Source organism: Pteropus medius, unplaced genomic scaffold, assembly GCF_902729225.1.
Source record: "Pteropus medius unplaced genomic scaffold, Ma_sr-lr_union100, whole genome shotgun sequence".
NCBI lineage: Eukaryota > Metazoa > Chordata > Mammalia > Chiroptera > Pteropodidae > Pteropus > Pteropus medius.
Window position 1 is genome coordinate 26,901,139 of NW_024340696.1, and position 24,849 is coordinate 26,925,987.

General features: G+C 33.9%; 1 protein-coding gene across 5 annotated transcripts in view; it reads left to right on the forward strand.

Annotated features, from left to right (window-relative positions):
- AFG1L (AFG1 like ATPase) overlaps positions 1 to 24,849 on the forward strand; it is a 169,864-nt gene that overhangs the window by 62,081 nt on the left and 82,934 nt on the right. For all 5 annotated transcript variants that reach the window (XR_005654315.1, XM_039869898.1, XM_039869910.1 and 2 more), the window contains 3 exons: positions 5,473 to 5,574; positions 6,499 to 6,629; positions 14,924 to 15,023. Coding sequence is in view for 4 of the 5 variants with exons in the window: in XM_039869898.1 (XP_039725832.1) it covers positions 5,473 to 5,574; positions 6,499 to 6,629; positions 14,924 to 15,023 (333 nt within the window). In the remaining variant the exon portion in view is untranslated. The remainder of the gene's footprint in view (positions 1 to 5,472; positions 5,575 to 6,498; positions 6,630 to 14,923; positions 15,024 to 24,849) is intronic.

Genomic DNA, 24,849 nt, shown 5'->3' on the forward strand with positions numbered 1-24,849 from the left:
TGACAGAGATTGCCCATAAAATTCTTCAAGTTCTTGAAACTTACAGGTTTAAAAAATGTGAAAGAAGCTCAGAATATTCTATTTCTTAGTTCATTGGCTAATTGGTATTTTTGAGACCTGTATGTGCTTGCTTCTTAGTTAGAAAGCATTTTAGATCAGGTGCTTGATTAGTTTTATATGTCTGCATCTTTGGGGATGGCCCGCAGATCTCATCCTGTTGTCAGATCTCGTTCTTTGCCTCTTTGTAAACATGCACTTCCTATACCTTCACTTTCGTGTTCAGTCATAGCTTAAAGCAACATCTTTATTTCGCCTCTTACCTTAACCACTTAACCATAAATGGAGGTGGTTAGTAAAGCACAACTTCTGCTTCTGCAAAAGGACTTAAAAAACCCATGAAAGTTGTTGGGTTTTAGAGTTTGAAAAATTCAACCATATTCTAACTAATTGAAGAGAAGTACAATAAATATAATTCATCTGAATGTTTGAAAGAATTAGAAAAGATACGATAACATGGGGTGTTTTCATAGGCTGGGTGCGTGGCAACCTTTGGTTAAGAATAGCTTTATAATGTAGAGAGCGGAAGAGACAGGAATTCTGAAATAGGAAGTGAGATGAATGTTTTGGTGGCTATTCAGTTTAGTTTAGAATACTTACAAATAGGTAATAAAAGAGAGATCAAATTCTCATTTTCGGAGGCTCTCTGACTGGGAAGATAGCCTCAGAGTGCCTTCACAAGCTCTTATTTTATTTTTATTTTTAATTTTTTTTACTATTTTTCTTTTTTTAGATTTGGGAAACAAGTTTTTCAATTTTAAGGAGATTTTATGGGAAAGAAGAAGTCTGCTTCCTAGGACCCCATTCCTGCTCCTTATTCATGTACTTGACTTGGGCTCTGTCATGCCTATTTTACTCTCTTTTGACACAGATGTGTTGAAATGATTGACTCAGGTGGACCCTCAATCCAGGGAACCCCAGTAGCGTTGATATGTAAATTGGAGGGATTATCATCATGGTTCAATCTTGAAACAAAATGTTTTTATCAATAAAATGCTTAGCACATGTCATGCAGAAGCTGTAGTAGTAGTATTTTGTGGCTTCATTCTTACCCTACAATGTGGTTTTTGACTCCTGGCTGCAGTGGTGATGGCAGGATTATTTCTCCAATACATTAGTAGAGAATAAACGAACTTTTTGTTGAACAGTCCTTTTTCTGCTGCCTCCTGGTTGAACCTTACCTATTTCACATTGATAATTTCACCAGTCGAAAGATAAGCTGGTTTTAAGATTAGGAGTTGGATAGCAAAATTTGGCTGGGCCTGGAGGCAGTGAGGAGGACACCACTTACATCTCCTTCTGCAGGGGACCAACTATAAAAAGGATGGCACTGGGTGGGGTATGGGGTGGGGACTCTCAAGTAGTTAATTTTGGTTACCTATCTATAGGCTTGAAAGTTAGAACGTAAAAAAGAGTTTTAGGTTTTACGGATTACTCTCCTAGCAAGAATCTTCTGAGAAAAATACAAGGTTTTATTTAGGATTCTGTAGAGACTAAAGCAAGATTGTGACATAGGTAAAATTTAGTGTTGTTTTTTTCCCTTTCCCAATATCTCTTGTCCTCATTCTTCCATTCTCTTGACAAATGTTTGTTGAGCATCTGCCTGTGTCAGGTAGTTTGTTGTTTCTAGACATGTAATGGTGAATTAAAGCAGATGCAGCTTTACTTACCCAAAGCTCATAAGCTGTTGCAATGGCTTTGAAACTTTTTTGAATGTGACCCACAGCAAGAAAGATATTTTACATCCTGACCCAGTGTATGAATACACACACACCTGAAAAATAGTTTCAGGAAAGAAAACTTACCCTTACATGTGACATATTTTGACATTTTCACATGGAGTATCAATCTACACCTGAGCAGTTAATATTCAGCCAGTGACTCAACAGTACCCATATGGTGGTTTCTGGAGCTCTTCATTATAAGGCCTCCTTCTCTCTGGCACTTAGTCTTGCAGATTTCACCTGTGTTGGACTCACATAATTCTGATCTCTTACCCCAACTTAGCCAGACCTGGGTATTTTACTTGGATTCCCCCTTACTGTGCATCTATCTAGAAGGTGCTTCAAGGCCAAAAGCTGGAGTGATATAAGGCTCATCTTGTTTTTTCCCATCTTTCAGGGATCAGAGCCTTTTCTTGCTTCTTTTTCAATGTCTGAAAACATTGGTTTTATATATTTTATCTACTTTTGTAGTTGTTTATATTGGGATGATAAGACTAGAACCAGTTAATTTCACATGGTCTCTCAAAAGTTTTCATTTTCCTAATACACATTGCTAAGCCTTCCTCACTCCAAAGTTATACAGATGTTCACATATGTTATCTTCTGAGTCTTTCATTTTTTTTTTTAGCATCTTGGATTCATCTGAAATTTATTTTAATGTGAAATGTGAGGTATTGATATAGTTTTATTTTTTGCAAATGGTTGGTATTTGTCTTTAGCAGTTAATTTTTTCAGATACACATATATATACGTATACACATACGTATATATACATATATATGTATATGTATATACATACACACACACACACACACACTTGGGTCTACTAATTTGGTTTGATTTTTTAAAAAAAATCCAGTACCACTCAAATGTAATTTCTCTACTTTTATAATACATTTTTATTATGTAGTTCTTCTCCCTTTCCTCCTTGCCTCCATCAACCTTTATTACTTGGTATTTATCAATTTTTTGGAATATTTTTGAAACTTTTTTTTTATTCACTCACGTGAATTTTTAAAGTGTGGCAGGTGTTTATTTTGTTTTGTTCAAATGTTAAGTACTTTATATTTTTAATTGTAGATCTTAGATATCATGCCATATCAGTACATATTGATCTATATCATTCATTTTACTGGATGTATACTATTTTGTTATATGAATGTTCTACAATTCACTTAACCAATTTCCTGTAGATAGGCATATATATATTATATATATATATATTTTTTTTAAGAGATGATAGACTTTAGAAGCATGTTGTCAAGTTAATCCTAAACTGATTTTGATTGGGATACCATTGAACTTTGAAATAATTTAGGGAGCAAATATCTTTATAGTATTGATTTTAGTTGTGAATATTTTAAACCTTTTGATAGACATTGACGAATGACTTCCAGAAGGATTGGTCTTACACCCCCACTAGAAGTGTGTCAGAGTGCTTATTTACCCACATCCTCAGCCACATAAAAATGGTAATCATTGGTATTTTAATTTGTATTCCTTTTATTTCTGATGGAGTTAAACTTTAAAAAATATGTTTAAAGCTATTCATATTTTTGTGTTGTTTGAATACTCGTGTTCTTTGCACATTGATCATCGTTTTCTCCCCCCATTAATTCTACATTGTTCAGTATTCTTTTGGTTGCAGAAAAAAAAAAAAAGTTGAATTAGCTGAGCCAGCGAAGAATTTAATGGTTGGTTTAATTATTCCATGAGGTAATGATCTTATTGAGTCATGAATAGAGATATGAGCCTGATTCAGCTATGGATAGAGATGTGAGCTTAAATAATATTTTAGGAATCTCCTTCTACTCTCCCTTTCCCTTCTTCATCTTTTGGTTCTGCTTTCCTTATTGTTGGCTTCATTCTTAGTAAGAATTTTCTGATGTTACAGGAAAGATGGCTCCTGGGATCTTCTAGGTTGTTCTATTAAAAGGAGAAGAGATGATTTTCATTCTAAGAATCTATATTAACTACCCTCACAGAACCTGACCTAATTGAGTCACATACCCATAGAAGGACCAACCACACTGTATGGGGTAATGGGGTATTTTTATTGGTCCACTCTGTGATTGATACCCTCATAGAATCATTCTAAGTAGAGAAGTTTTCAGAAGGAAGAGATTTAGGACAGACCAAAAAAAAAAAAAATCCATTGTAGTTTCTAAGAGCTCTTTATATCTTAAAGACATAAAAGGTTAAACTCCCAAGTTTCATGAGAGCAGACATTTTTGTTAGTTTTGTTCACTAGCATGTCCTAAGTTCCTAGAATAGGGCTTCACAATTGGTAGGTGTTCAGTAAAAATATATTGATTAAATGAATAAGGATATTAATTTTATTTATGATCATTTTGGTGTTCAGAAGGTTGATTTCATGTAGCCTAATCTATCAGTCTTTTCCTTTATGATTTTCTTTTTTTCACTTTTATCTCCAGAAACTTTTTATAGGATGGTCTTGTTATATTTTAAGCTCATTTTTTAAAGATCACAAAGACTACATTCAAATATATATTATTCACATTTTTGGTTAGATAATTCATGACTAGATCAAGAAGTATACTATGCTTTATGAGGCAGAATTTGAAACTTTATTGATTTACCTTATCAGATAAATGTAATTTAAAATCTGTTGCCACTCACTCTATCAAGAGATATTGCACAGAATATTTTTGCAAAATAATTACTTTTCAGTCTAAGTGGCCTCTTTATTAAAAATCTGTTTAGTAAATTGTATTTTTATATGCAGAAAACGTTCTGGAAATTTAAATCACACAGGCACAAAGTGTTCCTGTGGAATGGAGGAAAGCCCTAAAGATTTAAGATTCAGATCTCACTTCCTTAATTGCAGACCCTGTGAGGAGAACATGGGCACCGTGGTGGGTGGTGGTAGGAGACGCAGGAAGGATTAGAGACAGGACCAGCATGCCCTGGCCTGGCCTGCCAAGAAATGCTTGGTGTGAACTGAGCTTGAGCACTGCCACTGTCCCCAGAGCCCTCGGCTTTCTACTTGGGAATAGGCTTTCTGTGCATGTCCATGATAAATGCCCAGGCTGTTGACTCTTTGATTACTAATGCAGTCGTAATGGTGAAAAGTTTCAGAGTGTTGAAAATTAGATAATTTAATGATAAGGACTGACCATATCAGAATTTCAATTTTGAAAGACCTATGTTTTCAGATTTTTAGAAAGTGTTATAATTGGCAATTCTCCAGGTCTAATCTACATCTGTTACTTATTTTCAATATTTATATTAGATGCTAATCTTTACTTTTTTATTTTTCATTTTTTAATTTTCCCATAGTGCCTAAGACAGTTCACGTTTACTAATGGCCCAATAAATATTTATTTAATTAAGTTATTTTATCCGTACTGGCACATTTTGGAAGAGAAACTGAACAATGAATAATTTTCCAGTCTTTTCAGTTTATGAACATAGTTCTCTGGGGGAAATAGCCCCTTGTAATGTTAACTAAATATTATATTTCCTAAAAACAGGATTTTTACAGAAAAGAGAAACATCAACATTTTATTTTTAGCTAGTTTAATATAAAATATAAACACTCCTAAAAAAGTAACTTCGTCTTAAGCTTTTCAGTAGAAGAGTACGGTTTCATTATCTCAAAGCTAATGAACAATCATTAGAGCAATCAGTACATACTGTTTAATAGTATTCTTTTTTTTTTTTTTTTAAGGTACAGGGAAAACAATGGTGATGGACATGTTTTATGCTTATGTGGAAATGAAGAGGAAAAAACGGGTTCATTTTCATGGTTTCATGCTAGATGTTCACAAAAGTAAGTGATCAGGAAGAAGTGATTTTTTAGTGGGCAAACACTACAAAATAGTTTCCCTCATCTTTTAAAATTCTTAATATTTTAATCTTTTTAAAAATAGATTTTTGCTTAAAGTAAGATTTTGTTTGGTTTCATTTGTTTTGTGCTATATTGAAACAATTAATGTGTCCAGAGTTGATCCTGCAGACAAATCAGTATTTCCAAATAAAAGAATAGAAGTTACTACATGAAGGGCAGGCATTTTCTCTTTCTACTAAGGATCAGTAAGAAATGTTAAAACCTCACCTATTTCAAGAAGTTATTCTTGATTAGGTCATTTCTGCTGTATCTCCTTAGCATATCAGCATTCAGTTTGTACTTGTATACATGCCTTATTGCTTTGTCAGTGTTCTTATGTTACATCATTTTTGCTATCAGCTACACAATAACCTCCTCAAGGAAGGAATGTTTTTTTTTCTTCTAATGTATTCAGCATTTAGAATACATATAATGAGTAAAGTGGGTCTGGATTTAGTGTATTAGGATAGAGACAAGAGAACATCCTGTTTAGATATGCTAGACATAGAAGAGGCATCCCTGCCCGCATCCCTGAAAGTCTTAGGACTGAGATTGGTTTGTTGATCCATCTAGTCACTGTCTAGTCATCTAGTCTATCTCTTTGTCATCTCTGACATGATCGAAGAATAAAGGTGGAATGACCACAAAGTATCCTTACAACCATAGAAGTATAATAACATGTGAACAACTTATTTTGGGATAGAAAAAAATGCAACCAATTTCAATAATCACATTTGATTGTGGAATTTAAACTTAATTTTTACCTTTACACGAAAGTTTCATTTAGAGATTTAAAAAGTGTTATAGTTGTCTAAAATGTACTATTAATACAATGTTTGATTTTGTGTTTAATTTCATTCATTTAAGGAATACACCGCCTTAAACAGAGTTTGCCAAAAAGGAAACCAGGGTTCATGTCTAAATCATATGATCCAATAGCTCCCATAGCTGAAGAAATCAGTGAAGAAGCATGTCTCTTATGTTTTGATGAATTTCAGGTAATGCAGAGATGATTCATGGATGTAGAATGGTGTACCGAATGAAGTGTGAAAATTTAAAGTCTGTTTTCGATTTTATAATTGCTTAAAAGTTGATTTGATACATTATCTCTTATGACTTTAATATTACTATCACAGCTTGCACAAGGCAGATGTGGCCCATCTGCTTTTATATGGTCAGTGGGAAAAGAATAATTTTTATATTTTTAAAGGATCATTAAGAAAAAGAAAAAGAAAATGCAACAGAGACCATATGTGGCTTGTAAAGCCTAAAGTATTTACTATTCAGCCTTTTATAGGAAAAGTTTGCCCATCTCAATGCTCTAGTCAGTGGATTCACATTCCCCCCACACTATGATGGAGATAATGTAATGATTACCTAATAATGTCTTTAAAGATTTTTCAAGTTTTTTTTAAGTGTTATATAAAAAGCAAGTGATTCACACATCTCATTTAAGCTTCACAGCTTATCTGTGCTAAAGGGAGAGAATTGTCCTGGTTGAACTTTTATAGTTTTTTTCTAGTTTTAGGATTCTCTGCAATGTGCATTTAAATTGGTAGTAAATTATTTCCTAACCTTTATTTCTTATGAGAGCAAAAGTGGCATGAAAGCTAACAGCATGTCTTATGCTTACTCTGTATCCTATGTTATGCCCAGTGTAGTAATAGTAGTGGTAGTAATAATAATAATGCTAAATGATACTCTAGATTAAAAATTACTTCTTTTTTATTTGCTTTACTTAGTAGTCTGAAATGTAATAGTTGGTTTTCTATAATGCTTATCATAAGAGCAACTGATTATTGGAATGAAAATAGAAAAATTTACAAGTACTGAATATAAGCTTAAAAATAAAGCTTCACACTAAAGCTTTTGGAAAATATTTCTGAAGCTGAGTGCAGAAACTCCTGTGTCTGATTGCCTAGAATAAAGGCCTAGAGAACTTTCAAAGGTAGAAAACTAACATTCATGTGTGTCTACTCTTTAATAGGCTTGGGTGATTCACACAACTCGTTTGATATTTGTGATGAAGTGAGAGAATTGCCCTAGTTGAATTTTAACGTTTCTTCCAGTTTTAAGATTCTCTGAAATTATGTATTTAAAGTGGTAATGCGTTATTTCCTGGTCTTCCATGCTTAAAAACCTGGGTTAGTGGAAAATATGATGTGGTCATGATGCCTTTATCCCAAATGAGACAGCTCGACCCACTTAGCTAACAATGGTTTTGATTTATGATAGATGACAAAGAGGAATTTCACCAGGAGTGGTGTTAAACTGAACCAGCTGGGGAAGAGGAATATTTACTTCTTTTCTCCCTCAGTCATAGTAAGACAGCTTGGCATTCACCCTTTGTATCACAGAAGTACAAAGGTCTTCGAAAGAGAGGCCTGTGGAAAAGAGATGTTTCCCACTACTCTGAGAAGGTATACTCAGTACACCAACATGGTAGTGCAGAAAGAAAGAGAAGGGCCTCATGTAGTTCTAAAAATAGCATCAAGTTAACCGTTGTGGTGCCTTCAACAGAAAGTCAATGACGAATCAATAAAGAACATCTCCCTTCTTTTCTCATTATGAGTCTCTTAAATTATCTCTAAATAAAATTGAATTGGCACAGCTAAATTTTTGATTAAGTTAAACATTAAAAAGATATATTAATAACCAACCTTTGTAAAATGATTCATGGTTTACAAAGTATTTTTATGTCCTTTATTTAATCCTGTAAAATAGTTATTACTGTCTTCATCATATAGATGAGGAAAGTAAAGCATTAGAATTTCCTAAGTAGCATGTAAAAATCATTATTCTTAACTTAAAAAAATGTAAATTTTAAACAGTCAGAGAAATGGTTGCCATGTCGACATGAGGACTTCTGGCAAGGCTATTTCAGAAGTTTGCGAAGCAATGAGAATCTGTCTGTACGAGGTGCCAAATTACCCATTAGGCTTGATAGTCACAGCACCTGAGGTCCATGATACTTTCAGGGATTCATGAAAATATTTTAATTTCTTATAAATTTTGAAGAAAAATGAATATATCAGCAATGAATCCAGGTTGTATATGTATCTATATTATACTTGTCTTATACCAATGCAGCTATAAAACTAATTTATATATAGTTAATTAATTTGTCTGTTAGTGAGGAAGGTGCTCACAAAGGTGACAACGCCTAGGGCCCGTGGAAGTCACAATGCTGCCCTGTTAGTGAGGTCCTAATAGAAACCTTCCTGGTTGCCCTGGGCATTTTCTGTTAAGTTCAGATTGCATAAAGTTGATACCTGGTTGGGGAGAAGGAAACAAAAGCAACTATCAGGATATAATATTCTAAATGACTTGAGTCTTGCAAAAGAAATTCAGGCAACAAAAAGGGTTTTTTTCAACTTACATATTAAGAACAAAGGAGAACAAGACAGAGACAGGCTCCTTGCTTATAAAATGTTGATTGCCAACCAAGAGAAAGAGATGGAATGGAGCTGTCTGTCATTGCCTGCCCTACCTAGAGTTGGTTTGATGTTCATTCCTTCATTTACTCATCCATCCCAGTTGCTTTAAAGAGTCTTATTCTATACTACAGGACCCTACCTGTTCCACAGTCAAATGGACCATGTCTGGACATCTGATCTATGAGTAGCTAGTCCACAAGCTTGTCCACAAACTTGGACTTGTGTGCTGTGGCCTAGGGTTGGGCCAGTCATATACCTTCTCTCTCAAATATTTGAACCAAAAATCACAGAGGAAGTTCCCATTTAGCAATGAGACAGGAGTAAAGAGACATAGGAAGTAACCGAATCACATTAGAGGCAGGAGTGGTAGGGTGCTCCCTAGACAGTGGCTGAGCTCTCCAGAGCTACCTCTAATCCCAGCCTGGTCTCCAGCTGCAGTACCAGGAAGTGCTGTTCCCCTTCTGGAGTCTTAAGTAAACCCCCTTTCTTTAGCTGGATCTCTTGTTTCTTGCAAATAGTCTTAATGAGAGTGGAACTATTCAACTCATGTTTTGTTCCTGTCTTCTATGTCAAGAGAGATTTCCCTGTGATCTATAAAAGAAATCAAAAATAGAAGTACTATGAGGAAATGTCACGTTCCTTAATATAAAATTTTCTCCAATGGAAAGAGAATTACCTGATGAACTTAAGCCCAAGCAAAGCAAAGAGATGAGGTATCTACTAGGATGCTTTTGGCGGCAGTAAGCCCAACCTAAAAGGGCTTAAACTCTAAGGCAGGGGGGATATTATGCTACATAAGATAGTGTCATTCCTTTTGCTCAAAACCTCGTGCTTCCTCTCTGACTTTCTCTGCTATGCTTTCAGCCTAGCTCTTTGCTCCCTACTGTTTTCAATCCTATTTTCTTCATAGATTAGAGAATCATAGCTAATAATAGGTGTTATACCAAATGCTTCTTTCTTACTAGGACTCTGAAGAAATATACACAGAGATGATAAAACAGTGCTGAATGCCAAATTGATTACTTTTTTTTGAGTCCAAATTTCAGTGTAGCATTCTAGAGTGTTAGAGTTGGCAACATGAGAGACCCTCTTCTTTGAGTAAGTTGGCCTGAATGTCCTAGAATGAAAAATGTTAATATTCTTGCCCTTTTATTTCTTCTGCATTCCAAATGTGAACCTTGGAGCTGACCATTATATGCAAGAAAAGGCCAATATTTGAATATACCAATTATTGAGAAGAGCCACAGAAAGCGAGAGTATGAGGGCAAGAATGTGTCCCCTAAAGTCAGAGGCCATCACAGAGCTGAGCCTGGATTTCCTGATTTCAGTATTCTGGATGGTCTTCTGTTGGTCTTAAGGAAACTCTTCTAAGACACTAAAATTGGATTATTATACGTCCAGATCTTTTGTCCCCTTTTTCTAAAATTCAAGAGGGTGAAAGTTTACCCTAAAACATTACTGTACCAACACTTAATATATTCCTTAATATATTTAGAACAAATAGGCAGAACCTTTGCACTGGATGTTCTTTCTGCATGAAACACTGTTCCCCAGATACCCATCATAATATTATTCAGATCTTTGCTCAATTAGCTCCTTAATGAGGCCTATCCAACACTATTTAAAATTGCAATTTGCCACTGAACTCCACATTTCCAATGCCCCTTACCCTGTTTTTTTCATAGCATATATCACTTTCTAACATATATATTTACTTATTATGTTTACTGTTTATTATATGTATTTCTCCACAATGTAGACTTGAAGACAGGAATCTTTGTTTTGCTAATCGATGTATCTCACGTGTCTAGAACAGTGCTTTGAAATGAATAAACGAATGAATAATATAATGAGTGAATGAATGAATGAGTGAATGAATAAATCCTAGTACTAAATAACTATTGAAGTAGTCCTCCAACTAAGTCCAATTTCTTTTATATATAGTAAGAACCCACATTTTTTTCCTGTCAACATTCTGAATTATCTTAACATTTTTGTCCATCAGAGTAAATTAACTTGGAGAAGCCATGGCTAATTAATAAAGCAGGAGTCAGTTGGTATAGCCAAGTGCCAAAGAATACTCTTTTGATATTGTCCCCATACTTGAATTTTTTTCTGTGTTTGTTTATGTTCTAATTAAAAGCCACCTTTTACGAATTATCTGAGGCAATGCCCATTTATTAGAATGCTATTACATTTATTACATTCTATTTATTACATTCTATTAGGCATATTCTGTAATATTAACTACTGTTTACTGAGTGTTTTCTATATGCCTGTTCTTAACTACTGTATATTACGCTACTGTATATTACATCTACAGCTAAAATTCTATACAGCTATATGTAAATAATATGGAATTATACTAGCATACATGCCACACATAGGTAATAGTCATAGTTAACATTTCCTGAGGATTCACTATATGTAACATAACAATTTTGCAAGTATTGCTTTCATATATTGATGAGGAAATTAAGGGTCAGAGAGGTTAAGTAACTTGTCCAGGGTTGCACAGCTGGTAACTCAATTTGAATCCATCATCAGTGCTCTTATTCACTAGTAAGAACAGCTATGTTATATGTTCTCCTTGGTATATGATGTCTTCTATTTTGTGTATAAATATACAGATCTAGGTAGAGCTAGATAGGCTTTTAGTAGATGCTTTAATGATAGAACCTAAAAATTATCCTTAAACCTGTTTAGGCCTAGTACAATACATTACTGATTTACTAGAAAAGAATTTTTTAGGCACTTTAATCTTAACACCAGTATGTTTATAATCACTACTCCTCTTTTAAAATTGAATCTTAAATTGACTTTTAAGTAATTATTATTGGCTTTTAGGTAATATTAATTAACAATATTTATTTTACTGGGGAGATGAATGGGAATTATTGCTGCTTAAAAACAAGAACATATTTTTTCTTTTTTTGCTCTTGAATTTAAGGCATTTTTCACACTATGTTTTGGTAGCATTCAGATTGCATTTATAGAATGTATTCCTCATTATCTTGGTCATTTTTAGTAAGTGTAGCATTTCAGTTTTACTTGTGGTATCAGAAATAGTATTCTTACTTTGAGAATTTGTCTAGATGGGTTTTTATGTGTTTTAGTGGCTGAAATAAAAAAAATAGGTTTTTCCTTAAAATTTTTTTAGTGTCTTTCTTATGCCTCCGTGAATGCTTATATTTCTTATTAAACTATTTATGATTCCAAAGATATCAGAATACTGAAGGAAATCAACTTAAAAATATGTTATTTCTTCTTGCCTTTTTTAAGGGACATTGGTTAGATGTTTTCCTAATATGGTTAAAAAAAAAGATTTCTGATGAGCAGAATATCATGTAAAATTCTCCTCTGTATGCTATCAATATCATTAAAAAATAGTTTTGACCGTTTTTATAAAACAGGAAAGCTATTAAAAAGTGCTAATAAAAATATATGCTTATTTTTGTGCTAATACTAATTACCGATAATGCATGCTTATGTTTGTCACTCATTACATGGCACTGCACCAATCAGTGGATGACTGAAACTCAAGCACTTACACATGTAAATTAACTATTAGATTTTTTTTTTTCTTTTTTACTTAAGTGAGTCATAATGGAAAGCATCTCTAGGTCATAAAAAAATCTTTTCTCTTTAATGCTAATGAAATGTCTCCACTCTCTGTATTAGCAGACTACCCTTATTGGTAATCTGTAGCCTTCTCTTTTGTTCCTGGTAGTAATGAAATGCTGGGTGCTGAAAAAGCCTGCTCTTCAAGAATGTGTGGCCAATTGTCTTCTGTTCACTCATACTGTAAAATTACTGTTCCCCAGCAAAGCTGAACAAGTACAGGGGCAAGATCAAAAGAGTATTCTTTGGCACTTGGCTACACCAACTGACTCCTGCTTTATTAATTAGCCATAGCTTCTCCAAGTTAATTTACTCTGATGGAGCAAAAACCACTCTGTAGTACAAAAACAACAAATGATAATTCAACCTCAAGTCTTTATTGTTTGCTTTCTCCAACTTTCGGTTTAAACCTTTACGGTGTGTTACAAGCTAAATGTCCCTTAACTTTTCTGAACCTTATCGCTCGCTCAAAAGCTATTTTAACTTTTTTTCAAAAACATCAGTGAGATAGTCAAGTGACCATTTTTATTCTCTAAAATTGGGTAACTTTTAATTGATTTCATTCTTTTTAAAAGTCAGTGTATTGGGAATCCAATTTAAAAGTGCAGTTGCTTCTAAAATTTGCAAGCTGTTCTGTCCTCTCATCAGAAATGCCACTGGTGTTTGAGCATTTGAAAAGGGCCTTCTCTCTGAGTGTTTTTGCGGAAGCAAAATTTGACAGTGATCCTAAGCTCCAAATTAATTAATATCAGTGCCACTTTTCTTTTCATTTTATTCACCACTTTGTAAGTTCCTGAAGTCTTTTTAATTTAATAACCTTTAGTAGTTTTTTAGTTAATGTTTTAAAGTTATACCCTGAGACAGAAAAAAATATCTGTACATCCCCATATCTTGGTCTTGTTTTGTTTTGTTCAAGTGGGAAGGGAATAATTAAACTTTTGAGTAAGGTATCAGCTGTAAAGAGAAAAAAGAGTGATTGAGACCCTTCCAACCCAGGTTGTTGTTAGTTGCACTATAACCAGTTAGTTGGTAACGTAGTATTTTGGTCTAATTTGAAAGAATTACACTAGTTTCCGTGTACTCTAACAATGTGATATATATTGTGAATATGAAACAAGTTTTATTGCAATTATTGAGAATGTGCTATTAAAGAAAGATCAAAACATTTTTACATTGGGAATATTTAAAACACATTATATTCATAAGGGAAGGTGCGATGATTAATATCAGCCTTCATTATTCATTTATTTTTGAAGTCAATTTCCTTCCCTCCTTAATTTCTGTATTTCTTTGGGATTTTTAAAAGCTTTTCAAAATATTGTCATTAAGCTTATTTGTTAATTGTGGATTTTTAAAAATAATTTTAGAAAAGATCAATAGTTATATGTATCTCTATACTTAGATGAAATAATTTTATCTTCATTATGCATCTCATTTTGTCAGAAGTTATTTTTTTAAAGCACTGTGTTAACCATTGTAAGTTTTTAAAAAAATTTTTTTCTTTTGTAGAAGGAATATTTGTGTTTGCGAAGGTTAGCAGAGACTGGCTGTGCTGGAAGTGACTGCAGTGCCTTTTGATTATTCATGGACAGTAATAGAAGGCACTTAAAAAGAACAATGAAATTGCTTATTTTTGTGATGGGCCATCTGTTGAATTGTTTTGTGCAACAATTGCACAATAGTATCTATGTCATATCATTCTATTTTCAACAGCAGCTGATTATGTTTCACTGGCTACTTGTCCTTATTTCTAAAGTTCCATGGCCATTTAAAGTCACCTTTTCAGAGACCTTTGTCAGAAGGTATTAGAAATCTCAAACAGCCAGTGTGTTTTTTTTTTCTTTTTTTCTCTCTCATCTTTTTTTGGAGGCGGGGGAGGGGGGGCTGTGGTGCGAGTAGGAAGAGGGAGTTGGTCATGTTAGTCCTAATTAATTAGACTTCCTAAGTGTTTAGGACAATTATCTGTGCCTTCCACCTGTAGTTCTATAAAAGAAGTTAACATAGAATCATTTGATAATTTGCGTAGAAATGATAGGCTTGCAAAAAAGAAGAGTCAAGTTTAAAAGACTGCAGTCTTTCATGCTTTTAATTATCGACTCTTTTTTTCATGATGATAATTAGAATTTTTCTCTTGGAATTCACTTCCATCATTTTTTGTTTTAAAGATGAGCCATTAGCAAGTTTGTTAGAGCAGAAGTGAAATTAAAATAAAACAAATGTGTTGTTGTCCATAGGTCACTGACATTGCTGATGCCATGATTCTGAAACAGCTTTTTGAAAATCTGTTCAAAAATGGGGTCGTCGTTGTGGCAACATCTAACAGGCCACCGGAAGGTAAAAACAAACATTGTGCTAACCTCATCTAATTAGGTGGAAACTAACAAGCTTTTAGAAATCCATAATTTTGTACTTATTTTATTATGTTAATAAATCTGGACTTTGCTTATCATTACTTTTGTAATTTACGTCCTCTGAAAAACCAATTGGTATTTGTATTTGAAAAATGTTTATATTCGTAGCAAGCTAAATCCAGGTGATCTCTCGTGTTTGAGGCACTTGCTGTTTTTTTCTGAGTACTAGATATGTCCTATGTACATATCAAAAAAACGCAGGCCTTTCTAACTGCTTTTTATAGGCCATAAATGAAATGAAAGACGAAACTCCTAACTGAATTTTAGAAAAAGACTTAAAACTTACTTGTATCAGTCATTTCTAATACTTCATTTAATTTATCATTTCTAAAAAAAGCACTCGTGGCTTATTAGGAAAATATTTAAGAAGTAAAATTAAGTCATATTTAGATAAAAACAAGTTTATGATCTAGTATCTTTCAGCTCATTATGCGGACAGTTGAAGGTCTAAAGAACCAAAGATAACATTTTATGCATTCTTAATGTTAATATCTTTCTGCCTAGAATGCTGTTCTTCCATATAGGCTCTGTCCTTACCTCCTTCTGGTCTTTCTTTGCTGAAAAATTACTTTGCCAATGAAGCCTAGACTTAGCTCCCTGTTTGAATCTATGAACTTTCCCTTTTTTCTGGCACTGCATTTCCTTACCTGCTCTATTTTTTTCCTGTAGCACATATGGACCCAGCATATACTTAACTTATTTATTGTGTTTATAGTTTATTGTCTGTCCCCTTCCAGGAGGCAAACTTTTGTGAGGGCAGTGACTTTTATTTCTTCTGTTCACCTGTATTCTAAATACCTAAGACAGTGCTTAGCACACAGATAGATTTTAGTGAATAGTCTCAGAATGAGTGTTGAATGCATGCATATTTTAAAAGGATCTCTCTGGCTACAGTACTGAGAAGAGACTGTTGGGGATAGGGTTTCGAGGCTGGAAGTAAAAGACAATTTAATAGATGATTGCAGCAGTCGTGAGGGGAGATGAAGGAGCAGTAAAGGTAGTGAGAGTGGTCAGATTCTAGATATATTTTGTAGGCAAAACCAAAAGGATTTACTGATGGATATGAAAGAAAAGAAAAAGAGGAATTAAGAATGATGCAAAGGTTTTCGCCTGAGCAGTTGGAAGGGTGAAGTTGCTGTTTGCTGAGATGGTGAAGACTACAAGAGAAGCAGATGTGGGTAGGGAGATGAAGTAGGGGTTCTATAGTGATGAAGCAGATGCATATAAGAGTTTGGATTTTAGTGGAAAGGTTTGGACTGGAGATATAAATTTGAGAGTCATCAGTGCTAAAAGGAAGCCCGAAAGAGCAGCCAGTGAGGTAGGAGGAGAACCAAGGGAGTGTCAAGTGAAGAAAAAGAAAGCCATACAGAAAGGAGGGCTGCGATCACATTTGTTAAATGTTGCTAGGAGGTGAAAATGAGGTGGAACTGACCGTTGGAATTGGTAATGTAGAGTTCATTAGTGAACCTGAAAAGGGCATGTAATGGTGTGTGGGTTTTTTAAAAAAATATGCATGTCACATTGATGTGTCATTTTGAATTTGTAATCTACTCATACATCTAGATCTTACTGTGTGAACTGCTGTCAAACTAGGTTGCTCTCATTCTTTATTGGTGTAGTTGATTTCTTTTTCTTTCTATTACATTTCAGCCTTTTAGTTTGCCTGCATTGTTCCATTGGGTCAATTTATTTGAAGTATGATTCCAACATGAATTATTTTTAGCTATTTCTACTAACTGCGACATTTCTAAACTTGGTTATCATACTGTTATGTTTTCAGCCATTCATTAATTAAAGTGTTTAAATAAGATAGGACTATTAATTAAAGTGTTTAAATAAGTTTAGACCCCTGTAGTATACCCCTGGACGCTTTATTTTAGGGAGACATCAATTAATTAATTAATACTTTTGGATCCAGTTTTTTAAACAACTGTAGTTATATCTAATCTATTACATACGAATGATTTTGTCAGATGCACTTGTTAAAATCCATAATGTTATGTATAGCATCTTGTAATTTACTAGTGTAGCAACTATATGAGCCAAGCTTTTTAATGTTAGATCATCTCTGTAGGTGAGAGTGAGGCTTGAGTCTTCTCTAGCTGACTGGTTGACTTAATAATGTCATCAATATTATCCCTAGATAGTCAGTGAGAAGCTATGTTCATAAATAGCAAGGTACTAAAGCAAGATTGGAAGCCCTTCTGTTAAAAGGAAATTGCAGTTGGCTGTACAGGCTACTGCAGTGTGGTAAACTGAGGCGGGACAACCACAAGGAGAGGTTAAGGAACGTTCTAGAGTTCAGAGCTTTGTAGGAGTGAGCAGAGTTACAGGCCCACCAAATTAGCATGCAGAAAGCCAAGGTGGATCCACCCTCTTTAGAAGAATGAAAGTTCAAGATGCAGAATTGCGAAAATTGAGCATTAGCCACAAACTTAAAGCCTTTTCTAAATATAAACTGTAGGAGAGACACTTGTCATACACCAGGTTTCTTAGCCATGTCAGATGAACAGTCATAATAACATAAAGAAGATGGCATATCTGCATATATAAATATACATTTATATATAAATATTTTAAATATAATAGAAAGGAACTGACATATGTATCATTATACAAGTAATACAAATGTTTATATATAGAAATAGAAATATTTTTATGGGTGAAGAAATAGACTCGGAGATTAAGTATGGATGTAGGAAAAGGCAAAACTATAGGGCAAAGAATGGATCAGTGGTTGTCAGGGGCTGAAATGAGGAAGTGTTTCACTTCAAAGGGGTAACATGAGAGAATTTTTTGAGGGTGATGGAACTGTTTTGTAGTGGTGGTGGTTACCTGTGTTAAAATTCATAAAACTGTACACCCCCGAAAGTTAATTTTACTATATTTAGATAAAAAAATGAATCACATGGATAGCGAGTGGCAGAGCAGAGGCTAGATTCTAGGTTTTGTGACTCATTTAAGACATTGCCCCTTATAGTTCCTCCTTGTTGATCATCCTTGATCTTTGCCCTGTCTCACATTAAGAGTGTCCCCTTTCCCAACCATGAAAATGCATTCAGCTTTTTCTTTAGGTCACAACTTTTAACCGAGAGCCCCCAGATAGGTGCTTATTATTTTTTTAGTAGTATCTACTGTTCTCAGAATTTTATAAGAGATGGAGAAGAACCTTCCTGACAGAAGATTGTGGCAAAGCCCAGTGGCTGGAGAGAGGATGGCACATTTGAGGAACTGAAAGATAGCCATTGTGGCTGGAGTGCAGCGAAGGAGGGTCAGTAGGATGCAGTGAGGTACAAAACGAATCTGGAGAAGTGAGAGCTAGACCATATAAAGCACTTATAATCATTCTGAATTTTATTCTAAGGGAAATGAGAAGCCATTGAAGTGCTTTAAGCAGTGACTAGTAGGATTGAAGTTGGAAATAATCACTCTAGTTAGGGTGTGGAGGTGAATTATGGGAATGGGGTGCAGTGATTTGGTAGGAGACATATTAGGAGGCTATTACAGTACACCTGGAAAAAATGATGCTAGCGTGGTATAAAGCAGTGATTCTCAACTGGGAGACTCTTCTGCCCACCAGGAGATATTTGACCATGTTTGAGACCTTTTTAGTTGTTACAACTTGGGGCAAGAGAAGGGTCCTGCTACTGGCATCTAGTAGGTAGGCAGAGGCCAGGAATTCTGCCAAAACATCCTATAACATACACGGCTTCCCCCCACAACAAAGACTTATCTAGTCAAAAAAGTCAGTAGTACCAGTGATGCCAATGGATACGGAGAGGATAGATTTGAAAGATATTTAGGAGATAAAATGGATAGCACCTGGTTATAGGTTGGAAATTGAGGAAGTGGGAGAAGACAGTTTCTAAACTGGTTTGTACAGGTGGGTGGGTAGTGGTACCTGTCATTCAATATACACAGAAAAATCTGGACCTTATCTATTGCTCAGTGTAGAAGTGCATGTATTTTTCCTTTCTCCACTAAGTCTTTAGCCTCTCTGTTTAAATTTCTTCCAATTCATTTATCTCATTCTCTTCATTTCTAGTTATAATGTATTAATTTAATGGGCAAGAATGGGAGCTATTGTTGGTGGAGGTTACAATCATACTCCAATCTTTTATCAACTAATAATTGTCAACTTATAAACAGATGAATTATTAATTTTAATAGAAAATGATCAGAAGCATTAATAAATCGAAAATTTTAATAGACAATAATTGATAGGCAAGTAAAAGCAACATCAGAATTTAGGAATGTAGGAGAGAAAATAGTTGTGGTAGGGACTGGTCTGGGAAAGTCCTGTAGAAGAGAAGAAAGGGAAGCAATACTTGAGGGGGTGAAGGGAATAAGCTACCAGAGTGACTGCCTGTCTGCCACTGTTTTTTCTAGCCTTAAATTTTAATTCCTACCTTGCTTGGGTCGGTCCATGGCCTCATCCTCTATACACCATGTAGTTGTTAAAACCCAAGCTGGTGTCAGCTCATGATTATTCCTTTAACTTTTAGCTTCCTGTTTGTTTGGTTGTTTTTAGTACAACATTTGTAGTACTACTACTTTGTATTTTCTAGGGTAATTTGGTTAAGGCTCTTTGATTTGGATCAGATCCAGAGGAATAGGAAGTTGCTGGGAAATTTTCAGATAAAACATATCTAGAGAGAGTTTGTATTCAATTTCTTGTTTTTTAAAACCTCAAGTAAGTGATTTATTTAGCAATTTTGTCATTTAGGTAAATACTTCATATGACCTATGTACAAATAAACACATTTTTACTTTTGAAAGATTATATTGTAAAGTCATTAGAAGAACCAGAAACAAAAATCCACAATTAAAAACTCACATATATGCTACTTACTTTTTAGGTTCTAAAATAAAGTTTTGTTAATTCTATGATATTCTAGTAGGGAAAAACAATATTATAAGTTTTAAATGCATAGAGACCATAACAATAAATTAATAATAAACTAGGAGATTAAATTAATGAAAATTGAAATTAATAATTAAACTTAACTTATTCAATCAAAAATAATAGTATATCTTTATGGGGATATAAAATATGTAAGTTGAAATGACTATGCTTCTTTGACAGTAAACTGCAAGGTACTAGAAAGAAAAAAGTCCCCTATGGACTGAACATAGCAGAACTGTGAGAACAGTATGTTCTGAACTTTCTAGTTTTTAATCTACTATTTATTATAATAAAAATGCTACAGATAGCATTAGAATGTCTAAGAATAATCTTGTATTACTTGGATTATCAGGCAATAACACTATGTGATCCTTCAAGCCAATATATCCATAGTAAATAAAAGACTGGATATCACTAGAAAATTGGCTAACAGTTATGCATGGCAGCGCTTTACACACACACACACACACACACACACACTAATGTAATTTATTATATTAATACTTCTAGGCAGAAAAATCAGTGGTGTTCACCATAAAAGCTGAAAGAGCATTTGGCAAAATTCAACATCTTTCTTAATAGAATCATGCTGTAAAATTTAATTAGACGGATAATTTCTTAATATGATACCAAATATGTGTATATCAGTTCAGAAGTCACAATTATGCTTAGTGGGAACATTGGTAGTTCTACTACAAGTATGAACAAGCTAAGGATGCCAACTATCACTTTTTAACATTGAACTACAGTACAGACAGATTATAGAACAACTAGGTGATAGTAAGGGGAACCAAGGAAAAACCACATGTCTTGATTATAGGGTTTCACTAAAATTAGTCATACCACTCCTTTTTCAAGGTATGTAAAAAAAAAATATGGGAACAATAAGTAGGAAAGAGAAGTAAGCACTAGAAATTTTCTATTTTCTAATTTTTTAATTAAACTCTGCGATACCTATATTTGCAGAAGACACTGTTTACATCTTTAAAATCTCCAAATAAGCTCATAGAGCTAATAGTGAATTTAGTCACAGGTTACAAGGCTAATATGCAAAAATCAATGATATTTTACATACTTGTGGCCAATAATTGGAAAACTGAAATGAAAAACCAATTTTTTACAATAGCATCAAAAACATAAAGTAATTAAAAATAAATTTAACAGAAACTTTCAAAAACTCAGCACCGAAAAATATAACACATTGCTGGGAGAAATTAAAGAAGGCCTAAATAAATGGAATGATATACTATTTTCTTGTATTGGAACATTCGGTTTTATAAAAATATTACTTCTTCCCAAATTAATCATAGATTCAGTGCATCACAGTCATAACCCCACCATGCTTTTTTTGGGTGTAGCGGGGAGAATAGAGATTGACAAGTCAATTCTAAACTTTATATGGAAATGGAAAGTACCTTGAATAAGCAAAATAATCTTTAAAAAAAATGACAAAGTTGATGGACAAACAATAGCTGATTTCAAGACTTACTATAAAGCTACAGTAATTAAGATATATGGTACTGTCATAAGGATAGAAAAATTAATCAATGGAGATTAGTAATTGGAATGAAAAATAGCCCAGAAATCGATGTCTATTTATAGGATCATTTGACTTTTTGACAAAGACAGCAGGAAATCTATTGGGGAAAAAATGATGCTAGGATTACTGGTTGTTGATATGGAAAATAATGAACTTTGACTACTACCCTACATCGTACACAAAAATTAATTTGAGTTGGATCATAGACCTAATTAAGCAAAGAAGCTAAAATTCTAAAGCTTTTAGAAGAAAACACTGATGTATATCTTCATGACTTGGGGGGTAGGCAAAGATTTCTTAGACAAGTCACAGAAAACAATATCGTAAATAAAAATTGATAAATTAGACTTCAACAAAATTAACAACTTTTGCTCCTTTTAAAGCACCTTAAGAAAATGACTAGGCAAGTCTTGGACTGGGAGAAAATATTTATAAATCATATATTTGACAAAGGGATGATATTCAGAATAAATAAAGAAATCCTAAAAGTCAGTAATAGAAAGACAACCCAGTAACAATTGGGCCTAATTTTGAAAAGGCACTTATTTTGGCCAGTAGGCACTTGCAAAAAGGCCCAGCTTCAATAGTTATCCAGTAAATACAATTTAAAAGCACGATGAAACGTCATACTCTACAACCACCACAACAACTAAAATTAAAAAGACTTGCAAAACTCAATACTTATGTGGATGTGAAATAACTAGAACTCTTGTACACTGTTGACTGGCTGTAAAATGTAAGATATATGTGGAAAAAAGTTCTGTATTTTCTTATGAAATTAAACATACGTCTATCCTATGACCCAACAATTAAACTCCTAGCTATTTACCCAAAGAAATGGAAAAAAGAGGTTCACAAAAGACTTGTACAAGAATGATTATAGCAACTTTATTTGGAATAACCAATAACAGGAAATAACTCAGGTATTTATCAATTAGAGGATGGACGAACAAACCATGGTATATTCTATAAAATTGAATACTATTCACAATCCAGAGGAATGACCTTGTAACAACTTGGATGAGTTTCAGAAACATTAGGCTGAGTTAAAGAAGCCTTATACAAAAGAATACATACTCCATAATTTCATTTTGATGAGATTTTAGAAAAGGTTTTATGGTTTGCAATAGGCATTATAGTACTTATCACAGTTTACTTTCAAGTGATATACCACTCGAGGTATAGTGTTAGAACCTTACAACAGTATACACCTATTTCTCTCCTCTAGGCTTTGTGCTATCATTTTCATTTTACTTCTGTATATGTTATAATTCCTATAACATATTATTATTAATTTTGCTTTAAATAGTTATCTTTTAAAGAGGTTTAGATAACAATTTTAAAAGTCTCATATTTACCCAGTTACCATCTCTGGCCCTCTTTATAGGGTTTCGTTCAATCTTATTTTTCTGCCTGAAGACTTCTTTTTAAGATTTCTTGTAGTTCTGTTAATGAATTCTTTCAGCTTTTGTATTTCACAAAATAAGTCTGTGTTTTAAAACATATTTTTGCTCAAGGTAGAATTCTTTGTTGACAGGTTTTTTTCCTTTGTCCTTTAAAGATGTTTCTCCACCATGTTCTGGCATATGCTGTTTCCAATGAGAAGTTGCTATCATTTTTATCTTTGTTCCTCTATATGTAATGTATCTTTTTTCTCTGGTAGCTTTTAAGTTTTTTTCCCCTTCAATCAGCAGTTTAAGAGTTTGATTGTAATATGCTTTGATATAGTTTTCTTCATGTTTCTTGTGCTTGGGCTTTATTGAACAACTTATATTTAGGCTTTATTGAGCAACTTAGATTTATGGTATTATAGTTTTCATCAAGTTTGGAAGTATTTTGGTCATTATTTCTTCAAATATTTTTTTCTAGCTCTTCCTCTTCTCCCTTTCAGGTACTGTAATTACACATATATTAGGTTGCTTAAAGTTTCTCCATACCTCACTTATTCTTTGTACATTTTTTCCTACTCTTTTTTTTTCTCTCTGTGCTTCATTTTGGGTAGTTTGTATTGCTATGATTCTAAATTCAATAATATTTTCTTTTGCAGTATCTAATCTGCTGTTATTCCCATCCAGCATATTTTTTCCCCTCATATATTTTAGTTTTCTTCTCTAAAAGTTTATCTTGGGTCTTTTTTACATTTTTCATTTTTCTATTTATTATGGTCACTCTTCTAGCTGCTTAAACACATGGAATTCAGCAATAACTGTTTTGATCTTCTAAAGTTAGTATCTGTGTCATTCCTAGGTCTGTTTCTGTTGGTTGATTTTTCTCCTTGTTATGGGTCATATTTTCCTATTTCTTTTCATGTTGTAATTTTTATTAGATGTCAGACAATATAAATTTTACTTTATTGGGTGTTGGATATTTTTATATTCCTATACATATTCTTAAGCTTTATTCTCTGCCTTAGAAACCGTTTGATTTGGGGGTATTGCTTTTAAGCTTTGTACAGTAGGACCAGAGCACTATTTAGTCTAGGACTAATTTTTCTCATTACTGAGATAAATCTCTTCTCAATACTGTACCTGTTACCCCATTATTACGAGTTTATCCACTCTGACTGGTGGAGACAGGCATGTATGAGTTCCAATGATGATTTGCTTTAATATTTTTAGGTGATTTTTTTGGGTACCCTGGCTTTGGGTAGTTTCCTCACACATGTACTGATCATTACCCATCTTGGTACACAACTGGGACCCTCAGCAGATCTCCGGAGCTTTTTCACTGGGCAGCTCTCTTTTTTCTGGTACTCTGCCTTATGAACTGTAGCTGCTTTTTCCTCTCTGGACTCTCATCCATCTCCTCAATTCAGGGAGACTACCAGGTCCTTCTTGGTTTCCCCCTCCCTGTTGTAGACTGTTTTAAACTTTTCCCAGGCACAGAGCTGGGGCAATTGTAGAACTCATTGCATTTCTTTCCTTCTCAGGGATAACTATCTTTTTTTTCCCTAATGTCCCATGTTTTCGTAAAACTGTGAATAGCAAGTCTGGGGATTATGGAGGGTTACTCTAAAAGTCTTTCCACTATAGTGAATTCAAGGAAGGCTTGATAGAAAATGTGGCATTTGAGCAATAGATTTGATTGTAGAATATTAGGAAAGAAGGTAGAGACAAAGTCATGAGCTCATGCCTTCCTTCCTCTCTGCTTATTTTTCCAAGATAGTCTAGTCCTTTTGTTACCTTTGTAAAGCTGCCTTTGAACCATCCTCCTCTCCAGATTAGTAGCTAGCTTCTTGCTCTGTGTGTTATGTTTGTACTGTGTGTCTCTTTTTCCTGGTATCACAGTTATGTCTGCTTGTGT